The sequence below is a fragment of the Amblyraja radiata genome, chromosome 28 (assembly GCF_010909765.2).
Source record: "Amblyraja radiata isolate CabotCenter1 chromosome 28, sAmbRad1.1.pri, whole genome shotgun sequence".
Classification (NCBI taxonomy): domain Eukaryota; kingdom Metazoa; phylum Chordata; class Chondrichthyes; order Rajiformes; family Rajidae; genus Amblyraja; species Amblyraja radiata.
In genome coordinates this window covers 11289139-11300654 of record NC_045983.1, presented here as the reverse complement: position 1 = coordinate 11300654, position 11516 = coordinate 11289139, and the positions used below count along the sequence as shown (strand labels likewise).

Here is an 11516-nt window from a genome sequence, read left to right as displayed (position 1 = left end):
TACTGGAATTTAAGCACATGAGAGACATCCCATGGTGGAATCTGCAAACCAGCCTCGGTAGCAGTGTCTGGCATTTGGGTTCTAAGGATTAAGGTACTAAAAAGTAGGATGGATGGTATGAACCATTTGTAAACAAGATTGAGAAAACAAAATAAAAACTTTTCTTTCTTTTTTTAAAGTCCTTCATATAATTATATTGATGGTGCCTCATCTAGTGACTAATTTTTCATATTCCATATTAGCATTTTAAGACTCCAATGCTGAAACATTCAAATGTGTTTAAGTGGGAGTCAAAGGTAATATCAAAATAATTTTAAAAAGTTTGGTCTGTGGTATAAAGTGTCTAGAGGAGGGTAGAAAGATTTAGGGAGGGAATTCCAGAACTTTGTGTGTGAATTGAGGAAGGATGTGAGCAATGCATCAGAAGAAAGAGTTGTTGCTCTCTGTTGAAATCAACAGTAACCTAATCTCATAATATACTTGTAATATGTTACTACTTTGTTCCTCTCATGCAATGCATTGGATTAATTCCTAGTAATTACACCAGACATCCATAGTTTCTTCTAGTATACATTTAATCAAGAATCTGCGTATTTGTTTTAGTAGTGCAGTCAAGTTGTCATGGCACTAACCTTAAAATGTATTGTCATTTGTACAATTGTACTGCTGGGTTCCAATTCAATTCTTGGTCTCACCTAATAGTTCTAAGTCTCTGAAGGACTGAAATTCATAAACTAATCAGCGCTTTACCTTTATTTATAATACATATTTGGTATCAAATTTCATACACACGAACTAGAATATCAAGAAAGGAGAGTTCCAATTTCTTTCAGTGGGCGTGGGGTTAAAATAAAATCCCACTTTTACTCCTGCGTGGCCTGGTTCTAATGTTAAGGATAATGCCCTTTGTTCACGCTTTAGATTTCCTTCATTTTTGATTTTGCTTTCATCCAGTCTCTGGGATTACATCCTTGAATTTCCATTTTTCCAACCTCTCAAGAAATGTTTGGAAACAAGACTTTGGGGGAAGAGTCTTGCAATGAGGTCATCAATGGATGATCCTTTAACTCAAGACATTCCTGCATTTGCCATATCCCTCAAATTCTCCGGTGATCTCTCAATCTCAGACCAGAACATTCTCAGTGCATGAGTATCCCAACCTCTGACGTTGAGATTTCCTAAGATGTATAATGTTTTTCCATTGCTGGACCTCACTCAAGATAAATAGGTAGCGTTAACTCCATGACCCTAGCCCACATGAAATCACAAAGTCTCAGTGAGACGATCAGAGTAACGTCGGGCGGGTAAGTGGTTGAGTAAGCTATTGCACAAGGCTAATAAAATGGATCCAATCATGCTAGCTTTCTAACATCTAAATTACAGCCTTGCAGTGAACATTTGAAAAATCATGCGGTTCATGCACACTGAACTGGAAAGTTTTTATTCATTTTAAACTACTCATTATCCTTTGAAATCTATAATTAAAAACAAGCTGCTTGCCAAGCACTATTACAGGATTTGATTCTGTGGGAACTGGCACTTGCTCTAAACAAAATCTCCCAACCTTAAGATCTTACTCAAAATGAAAGGTGAAGTTACACCCAGGTGAAGCAAATCTCAGTGTTTCACAACACTTTAAAATTAGAATAGCCACAAATAACAACAACAACAACTAATATCTGTTTTGGTACCTGATTCTATCTGGATGGAATAAAGCTGACCAGGACTCAGAACCTTACAACTCTGATCTTATGAAAAGTTTTTTTAAACTGTGATGCTACTGCTAATATAATGTAAAATACAACCAATGGTAATTGTTGCATCGTATGCTCAACAATTATTTCATCAATCTTGCTTGAGTTCCTGAAGTTTTACCATTTGCCAGCAGCTGTTCTTCTTCTGCAACAGTTCTTCTTCTGCACCATCTTCTGCAACAGTTTCTCTTTTTGTTACACTCGTGAGTTTATAATACTAATAGCAGCACAGTTTATGTCCATGATTTTTCCTCACATGTAGGAGATTTCTTCTATTTCTTTGGCTCCTGGTTGGGGTCAGACATGCAAGCAACAAAATTGACCAATTCCTCTTTAAATGACAATTCCTTTCCCAAGTACTCTCTAACTTAGTCTGTCTACTCTCTACCTTGGATTAATTTTTCCTCCTGGTACAATACCACAACAGATCAAACAACCATCCCCAACATATAAAGATAATTTTTGTCCAGACTTTAACAGAACACAAGTTGGTAGAGTATACTTGCCTTCATTGGTCAGGACATTGAATACAAGGGTTAGGAAGTCATGATGCAGCCTTATAGGGCTTTGGTTCGGCTGCATCAGTATTGCATGCAGTTCTGGTCACCCCATTATAGGAAGGATATGGAGATTTTGGAGGGGATGCAGAGGTTTACAAGAATGATACCCGGATTGGTGGGTATTAGCCTCAGGAAGGGGTTGAACAAACTTGGATTATTTTCTCTAGAACATTGGAGGTTGAGGGGAGACGTGATAGAAGTATATACAAATATGAGGGGCATAGATAGGGTGGACAGTCACAACCTTTTTCCGAGAGTGGAAATGTCAAAGACTAGGGGTATAGCTTTAAAGTGAGAGGAGCAATGTTTTAATTATAAGAGATGTACGGGCACTTTGTTTTTTACAGGGGCGAGTGTCGGGATTGCACTGCCGGTGGTGGTGGAGGCAGCAACGATAGTTGCATTTAAGAGATATTTGGATAGTCATGTGGATATGTAGGGAATGAAGGGATATGGCTTATGTGCAGGCAGATGAGAGTTGGTCTCGGCATCATGCTTGCATGGACATTATGGGCCGAAAGGCCTGACATTATGCATGGCATGGACATTATGGGCCGAAAGGCCTGTTCCTTTGCTACACTGTTCTATGTTCTAATTGGGTGACAATGACAGAACATGCAAAATATAATTGGCACACCTAGCTCTAATGAAAGTGTGGAAATATTGAGAATTGCAGAGAATTAAATTGAATATTCTCTGACATTCACACTTTAGAATGTAATTAATTTAAAAAGGGAAATCTGCTTTTTTTCCAGGGATCAATGCTCATCTCGTGGTCAGAGTGATTACAGTTCTGATGTACAGTTGCAGTACTGTCTTTGTTGCACAAAGGACGCCGTTTTTTTTTTTACTGGTAAAGAGGTCTTCCTCATTGGAGACCTTTGAACCATCTTTAATCAAACGTTATCTTGGATTAAATGTCGTATCCTTCATCCTTTATCTGTGCACTGTGGACGGCTTGATTGTAATCATATATAGTCTTTTCTTAGACTGGATAGCACTCAAACATAAGCTCTTCACTGTACCTAGGTACATGTGACAATATTAAACTAAAATAGTGATTACTAATTTTTTGTTTATTATATATTGTCTGCGTACTGTGTTTACAGGCCTGTTGTGCTGCTGCAAGTGCATTGTTCCGTTGTCAGTATATATGACAATTAAACACTCGACTATTGAAAATAGTAAATGATTGCCTGCAGTCCAATAAAACATTTACTGGTCCCATCCAAAAATTAATTGAATTCTTGCTCCAAAAGGGAAATAAAGAATGGGGTGAGTCAACTAAGGAACATTGTCAGAATCAGAATTGACAATTAGATGAAATTTGCCCCGATGAAGAATGGAAAATGATCTTGACAATGTTCAAATGATCACAAACTCCTCTGAATATCAGTTTTGATACAGGTTTTATTAAATATTCTGTACACTATGGCATGGTTAAGTTTAGAATGACACGTGTGGTTTTGACAGTTATTGAATCCATCTGCAGTTGAATTGAGAACAAGACTTTTCTGCCTGGAAACTGCGGACTACTAGATGGTCAAGAAGCAGAGTAATAATTTGTAAGCTTTGAATGCAAGGATAAAAAGAGGTGGAAGTTTGAACATGACCATGGTTACTATGAATGGCAGTTGATCATATTACAATTCGAATTCAAACACCTGGGAGAGAATGAGATTGACAAACGTAATGTTTTTTCAGATAAAAACAGTGAGCACTGAAATGAAAATGGGAATGCAGAACATAACAAAATGAAATGCTGATCGGATGGAAGACACCATTTCATCAGATAGCCTACCAACTGTTGTCGCCAACTCAGCAAACAGCCAACACCAGTCTGATAAGCTATCTCACTGAATGGCAAGATGATGCAGAAGCCGGATATGAAAGAAAATCTACACCTGGCATTTGAGAGGAGAAAGTAAACAATGAAGATACACAGAATCTTACTTGTTTCTAAGTAAAACAATTACATTTCAAGTAATGAATATTGGGTTTAGAAGGTCCGATTACAATATTTCACCACAGCTACATTTAGTTGCACAAATGTAGTGCCACTGTAACAGATTGTAATCTACGAAACAAATTCAAACTCCACACTTTTGAGATTCAAAATTGAAACTTACACAATTGGACAAGTTTCCTGGGTGTGTGGTCAGGCAGCAGCACCTGTCTTGGGTTTTCACTGTGTGGAGTGATCATCGGTTAAACTCCAATGAACAAAGACTATAAAATCCAACCTTATCTTTCTAGATTAATATGATCAGTAACGTGGAGCTATTTAAATTGCTGGAGATATGACCAGTTTATGAAACAGCAGTAAAAGATACACCTCTTCAATCTTTTATTTTCATACAATACATTGTTCACTTTGAGGAATTCAAATTACTTACCATCAGGCAGATGAAAATAAGAAATTGTGCTAAAGTCTACTTTTATGGATTGGGATAATGGCCTGTTAACTAAACAGGACAATTAAATTTTAATCAAGTTCGATTTTGCACCAACTTCGCTTTTTAGTCATTTCCCACAAACTCCAAAATCAATTTTGAGCGACACCAAGATCCAGAACCTGCGAGCTCAAACTGTGGGCTAGCCAATTGTGGAACGCTGGTGCTGTCAGAGATGGAACTAACTTTGGACTTACTGCTATTTTTCCTGACTTGTTTTCAATCCATTTTTGTGCCCGATGGCAATGCTAATGTGTTGAAAGGAAACTGAACTGAAATCTGCCTGATACATCATGCAGCACACCAGAACCATATAAATTTAAATTCACAAACCACTGAAAGTCTTAGAGATCACCATAATTCCAAGTTTATTCCAGTTAGAAAATGCAATAATTAAAACAGAATCAGTTTCTCCAGTTAACAGCTCCTAAAGAGATGCTTCTGAAGGATGTCTTTTATGCAACATGTCTCGCACAGGGATAATTTAAGATGTATACTGTGACCTAAAATCAGACCTCTGTTTTGTTATTTCACTCGTTATGAATGGTCCTATATTCAGGGGAAGTCATTGAGTTTATACTTAATTGGCACATGTACTTTAAGATTTTAATATTTTACACGATCATGACATTCCCCATCAAACGGACAGAGTCGGACGAAGGCTCAGTCTGCGAATTGACAATGCAGTTTTATAAAGCCAGGTTAGATCTTTGTGTTAAAATTTACAGAATACACATGACATTGTTTTCTGTACAATTGTAGATTGACTGGTTTTACAGCTTTTCTTTCATTATCACTGTTGAAAATGCAAGTAGAGGTGAGCATAGAGTTTTCAAATTAGGTGCATTGGGCACAAGAGAACAACAATGCCTAATAGGGAGATAAATAAAAAAACAAGGATTGTGATAATATCTATAAACCTCTTTCACAAATCCACATATGTTTGCTCACATTCACCATATCTACCCTCTGTCAGCAAAAGAGGAGAAATTACGTGATAAAAAATTAATGCCTTTTTTCTCTGCTAAAATGGAGAGTACACTACAGATGATGGTATGACTAGGGCCTCATCTGAGCATTGAACATTGATGGGGCCTTCCATTCACTAAAACCTGCAGCATCAAACCACAGCTCAAACAGTTGTTGGTGAGTAGGCAGCGTGAAATCTCAGCACCAAGGTGAATGTACAGATTATGCGGAGGAAGGCGCTAATGTAGGAAAGTGATGCAATAAAAATGATAAGAAGTTCCCATTTAACTATTTCAGTGCAGTAATCTCTGTTAGAGCTTGAGCATTATTTTCAACCAGTGCCACAAGTGGCAAGTATTAAAAAACAGTGCCGCAATTCTTTATTTATGGAGCTGAAATTACCAACCACTGTGCCAAATATGGCCAACCTTTGATGGTTAAATAGGAATTATGGGAATATGCTTGCACCTCAAGACAATGCAATATTGGTGTTTGAGCCGATGTGGTTTTTGCAAACCATGTTTATTCATTCATGTGCCCAAAGTAATTGGGAGATGATCCAACTCATTGCTTTCATCTGGATTCCATGCCTAATATTTACATCTGTCCTACAATTTCCTTTATGCCATTTAACACCATTCATTGTTAACAAGGCCTCTACTGAAGCCAGGATTCTTTAAAAATAATGTAATAATGGAGACAATAGATGGGCAAGAATCCACAAAAGTAGACTCCAGGCTGGAATACTTATGATAAGCAGGAAATAATTCTCTCAGAACTTGTAACTGTATACATTTATAACGTACCCTCTCTGCCTCCCTAAAATAATTCCAGTTAGTGGAATCAAGCAGCAGCAGATGGCTGTTAGGAATCACTATCTAATCTGGGCCTCCTGTTGACCATTCCTAAAAAAAAAGTTAATTTTTCATTTCATTTTCTCCTCGGTGTATTTCTGCGACTGGATCCGTTTAGCGTAACTCTGGGCCATGGAATTAACGATGGACAGAATGAAGTAGCACACCATGACAATGACTATTTTCTCAAACAGCCACGACAGCCAATTTTCACTCTGTGAGATTGGGGTGAGGGAAAGGGCGAAAAGAAAAGAAATAACAAAAAAAATATTAATATTTGAATTCGATAGCAATCTTTTGGCAACTTTTGTTAGGGTTAAGAACAGTTTTCTCTGTTATAAAATAATCACAAAATCCAAAATCTAAGTATGCCTTTAACTTCATGAACTAATTCACAATGTGAGCAGTAAAATTGTACAGGAGAATAAAGCAAAAAGAATAAACGTTCATTTTGCATGCAGTGCCAAAATTTAAAATTAAATCAACTAAATATTTGTAAATCTTTCCAGATAGCTTCACATATCCCCAGATAAAGTGTATCATTTAATATTTTAATCAAAAGGATGATTTAATAAAAAAGTTATGAACACCACAAAATGCTGTAAAATACTGCTATAGACCTAGTAGTTTGTTTGATCAAATTAGGAGCATTATTGCAAACATAATGCCTACAAATTACTGCTGCAAATGACCATGCTGCTTTAGTCCTCAATGAGGTAAACTCTTCACATTTCCAATATCCAAAATTAATTGTTTAGTGCATTTGGGTGTTGCTTTTTTGAGATATGCAGATATATCATATTTTAAATTATCATTTTATACTTCCCAATAGAGGTTTGGTAAAATGCCTTTGCAAAAATCTCTCTGCAAAGTAGCTAATAAGATGCAATCCATTGTAAATACTTTAGATTTATTGGACATATATTTGAGCCTTTGATGTGCAGACAAAAGGCCAATGTAGTTTCAGGAATCTAGATCACGATTGCTTTGTAGGGTCGAGTCAAGTGTTCTCATTCTGGCTGAGGCCGTTAGATGAAAGCATATTAAACCTGAGAACATGTCTACAAGTATCACTTCTGTCTGGAACCCGACTAGAGAAGGAACGGATGGCAATTTGGTTCACCATCTCTTCTCTCATGAGCATGGTCAATCCAGTTGGGGTTGGCAGCAAAATGGCTGATGCTATGCCTGGTAACTGTTCCATCTGGAGATTTAAAAACCCAATGTAGGCCAGAATAGAGTCCAAATCAAGAGGAGAAAAGCTTTAACATCTCACTTAGATTCACATACACTATCTTTTACAAGCAGACAGTTCTTTCCAATCTGGTACTGGGATCAACACTAATTCAATGTGTGCATTATTAAGAGATTTAGATATTCTGCATCTATATCAAAATTGAAACAGTGGCGAAAAGCCAAAATAAATACAAATTATTTAGGATTCCAGCAGGAACTTGTCTACACTGAGTTTAAGAAATGAAATAAAACACGAATGTATTTTTAAATAGCTGGTTAAAGACTAAAAACGTTTGATTTCAAAAGAGAGAGAATTTGCAAAGTATCCCCCACAAGTCTATTCCATCTATTTGTGACTTCCGAGATATCAAATGGGAGCACTACTTCACATTTCTTTCACCAATTGCGACAATAGTTTCAAACTATCATAGTTGGAAGATAATATAGCAAGGGAAAAAAACATGTACATTAGGCGATTAGCAATCAAATATAAAGGTGAAGACAAGGTAGAGATGTGGATCTCCCAGAAACAACTTCTGATAAATCTTTAACAATTAAAATAGGGTTTTCAATTTTGTAGTTCAAAATAAAATTGAGTAAAGAACAAGAACTGATCAACAGAAAGTACTTGCATAGTGTTCAACATATTGGTCAATTCATGGCAGCATGACACACAATAGCTACTCCATGTGAGGAAGTAATTAATTTTTCTTAAAGTTGCATAAGCTGGGCTTGGTGAGTATTGCACGTCATCATAACCACAAAGCAGGAACTAAATTTGTTTTTTGAGGGGTGTTGAGAGTTTGGGGAGAAATGCAATTTAGATTATCTTTCTAGAAAGATTTTGGGTGGGCAACTAATACATTGTCTAATACATGTCATACTCAAACCCTGGATTACAAAGGTGTGAGCACTTTACATTCAAACATTAAAAAAAATGTTTTCAGCAAAGTGGAAAATATCTCAAACTAAATTATCTGCTAATAGAATTAATACTGTCCAAATTTTTAATTCTACATATTACATTTAAGGCATCTATATCAGCCTAAATGAAAATTCTGTTATTTAAATGTTTCTCTTGGAATCAATCTGAAAATACTCAAAGCAAAGTTCTGATCTTCATTGCTCTTTTTCTGGGACAAGTTACACCAAACTTCAGGTACACCAAACTTCAGGTAATTCACGCAACTACCAGAATTTGTTTGCGAAGAGGAAGTTTGAGGACCACATTCTTACAGCAATCCTAGAGACACAATTTCATTGATAGATTTTCAGCCAATTTGAGACCTCATTTCTGAAACGGAGCCATTACACAATTACGATGGATTTAGCACTCAAGTCCACATGGTTAAAGGAATGACATACATAGACCAATAAACATTTTAACACTAAAGATATAACATTAGTGGAATTCTTACCGCTTCCATTTTCTCTCCAGACTTGTGGTGCAGCTTGTGTTTCTGGGCCTCCAGGTATTCTTGGAAGGGTTTTTGGAGTGATGGGCCTAACCTTGGAATTGCCCTGTGTAAAATAAATTTCCAAGAGGGAAGAAAATCACAAAGTTAAATCACTTACCTGTAAGATTGCTACACAAACTTCAAACAAATTAACAAGTCATTAAGACTTTGCACATTTGGGATCATCATTCATTATGATTAAGCTAGGAGCAGAGGAGGAACTCAAGTAGTACTGGCAGACCAGAGTATCTCAAATGAATGATTCTCACAAGCCTGGCCCCATATATCACCGTCAGTTCCTGTAAAATCTAGTTTAAACTGATCAATAAGGAAGTGAGTCGGCAGTGTGTCATTGCCAGCTAAGAAAGAAACTACACTCCCACTCCATGTATGACTCGCCCCCACAGCTCATCGAAGGGTAGCCACTTCCAAATTTGGCAGTCCTTATAAGGAAATGAAGCATTTATTTACTGTTAAAATGTTCATACTACCTCTTCCTCCATTTTTACGTACGCACGTACAAACACACGCAACCACACCCAACCAAAATTCAACAGTTGGTGATTAACCAACGAACAAACAAGGTACAATGAATATTTTAGTAAGGTTACTTCATATTTATTCCCCCGCTCCATACCACAATATATTCTTATTGAAGTAAAAGGGCGTGTATCCATTACCCTTACACAGAAACTCCTGACTCATGCAATGTTACAAGATACTTTATATATTTCTAAACTTCTTGTGGTCTCATTGCAGAAATCACTAACAATGGAAAGCCGAAAACTGTTTTGGGTGGAACAAAGGAAAAAAAATGGAAGGTTTAATTGGAGATGAACCCAGATTTACACAATATATTTTTTTGCACCACGTGGCAGTACTTCTCATGAGTAACTTTTTAATCAATTCTACAAGGGACACATTTTAAAATAATACACTACTTAGAAGTGATTCACTGTTCTGGATACCATTTTATCCCTTAAACACACTCCATTTCTACAGTGCATTCAGAAAGTATTCAGACCCCTTCACTTTTTCTACATTTTGTTACATTACAGCCTTATTCTAAAATGGATTTAGTTCTTTTTTTTAATCATCAATCTACACACAATACCTCACAATAAAAAAAGCTAAAACAGGTTTAGAAAATTTTGCAAAGTAATTAAAAATAACTGAAATATCACATTTACATAAGTATTCAGACCCTTTACTCGGTACTTTGCTGAGGCACCGTTGGCAGCGATTACAGCCTCAAGTCTGCGGACTCCGGTGGGAAGTGGCCGATTTGGAGGTCCAAGCCACGGAGGTTGGCCTCCCGTTCTGACGTCGGAGTACCAACATCCCGGCGAGCGGGCCTAAGCGACCCATAGCGGCCCATAGCGGCGACTGCGGAGGGCTCCGGAGGCCCCGACCACGGGTGAACATCAGAAGAAGTTGACTGACTTTGGTGCCTTCCCTCACAGTGGGAAACTTTTGATTCTACTGTGTGGGGATGTTTTACGTTGAACTCTATCGTGTGTTGTGTTCTTTATTTTATTGTATGGCTGTATGGTGATCACATTTCACTGTGCCAACTGGCACATGTGACAAATAAATGTATCTTGTATCTTGTATCTTGGGTATGACGCTACCAGCTTGGCACACCTGTATTTGGGTAATTTCTCCCATTCTTCTCTGCAGATCCTCTCAAGCTCTGTCAGGTTGGATGGGGAGCATCGATGCACAGCTATGTTCAGGTCCCTCCAGAGATGTTTGATCGGGTTCAAGTCCGGGCTCTGGCTGGGCCACTCAAGGACATTCATAGACTTGTCATGAAGCCACTGCTGCGTTGTTTTGGCTGTGTGCTTAGGGTCGTTGTCCTGTTGGAAGGTGAACCTCCGCCCCAGTCTGAGGTACAGAAAGTTCTGGAGCAGGTTTTCATCAAGGACCTCTCTGTTCATCTTTCCCTCGATCCTGACTAGTCTCCTGGTTCCTGCTGTTGAAAAACATCCCCACAGCATGATGCTGCCACCACCATGCTTCACCGTAGGAATTGTATTGGCCAGGTGATTAGCGGTGCCTGGTTTCCTCCAGACGTGACGCTTGGCATTCAGGCCAAAGAGTTCAATCTTTGTTTCATCAGACCAGAGAATCCTGTTTCTCATGGTCTGAGAGTCCTTTAGGTGCCTTTTGGCAAACTGCAAGCGGGCTGTCATGTGCCTTTTACTGAGGAGTGGCTTCCCTCTGGCCACTC

At 37.9% G+C, this 11516-nt stretch overlaps 1 protein-coding gene across 2 annotated transcripts in view; it reads right to left on the bottom strand.

The window, feature by feature from the left end:
• Positions 1-3706: 3706 nt before the first annotated feature.
• vmp1 (vacuole membrane protein 1) overlaps positions 3707-11516 on the bottom strand; it is a 141817-nt gene continuing 134007 nt past the window's right edge. For both annotated transcript variants that reach the window (XM_033045781.1, XM_033045780.1), the window contains exons 11-12: positions 9245-9347; positions 3707-6805 (exon numbers count right to left, since the gene is read on the bottom strand). In XM_033045781.1, the coding sequence (XP_032901672.1) occupies positions 6662-6805; positions 9245-9347 (247 nt within the window). In that variant the 3' untranslated portion in view covers positions 3707-6661. The remainder of the gene's footprint in view (positions 6806-9244; positions 9348-11516) is intronic.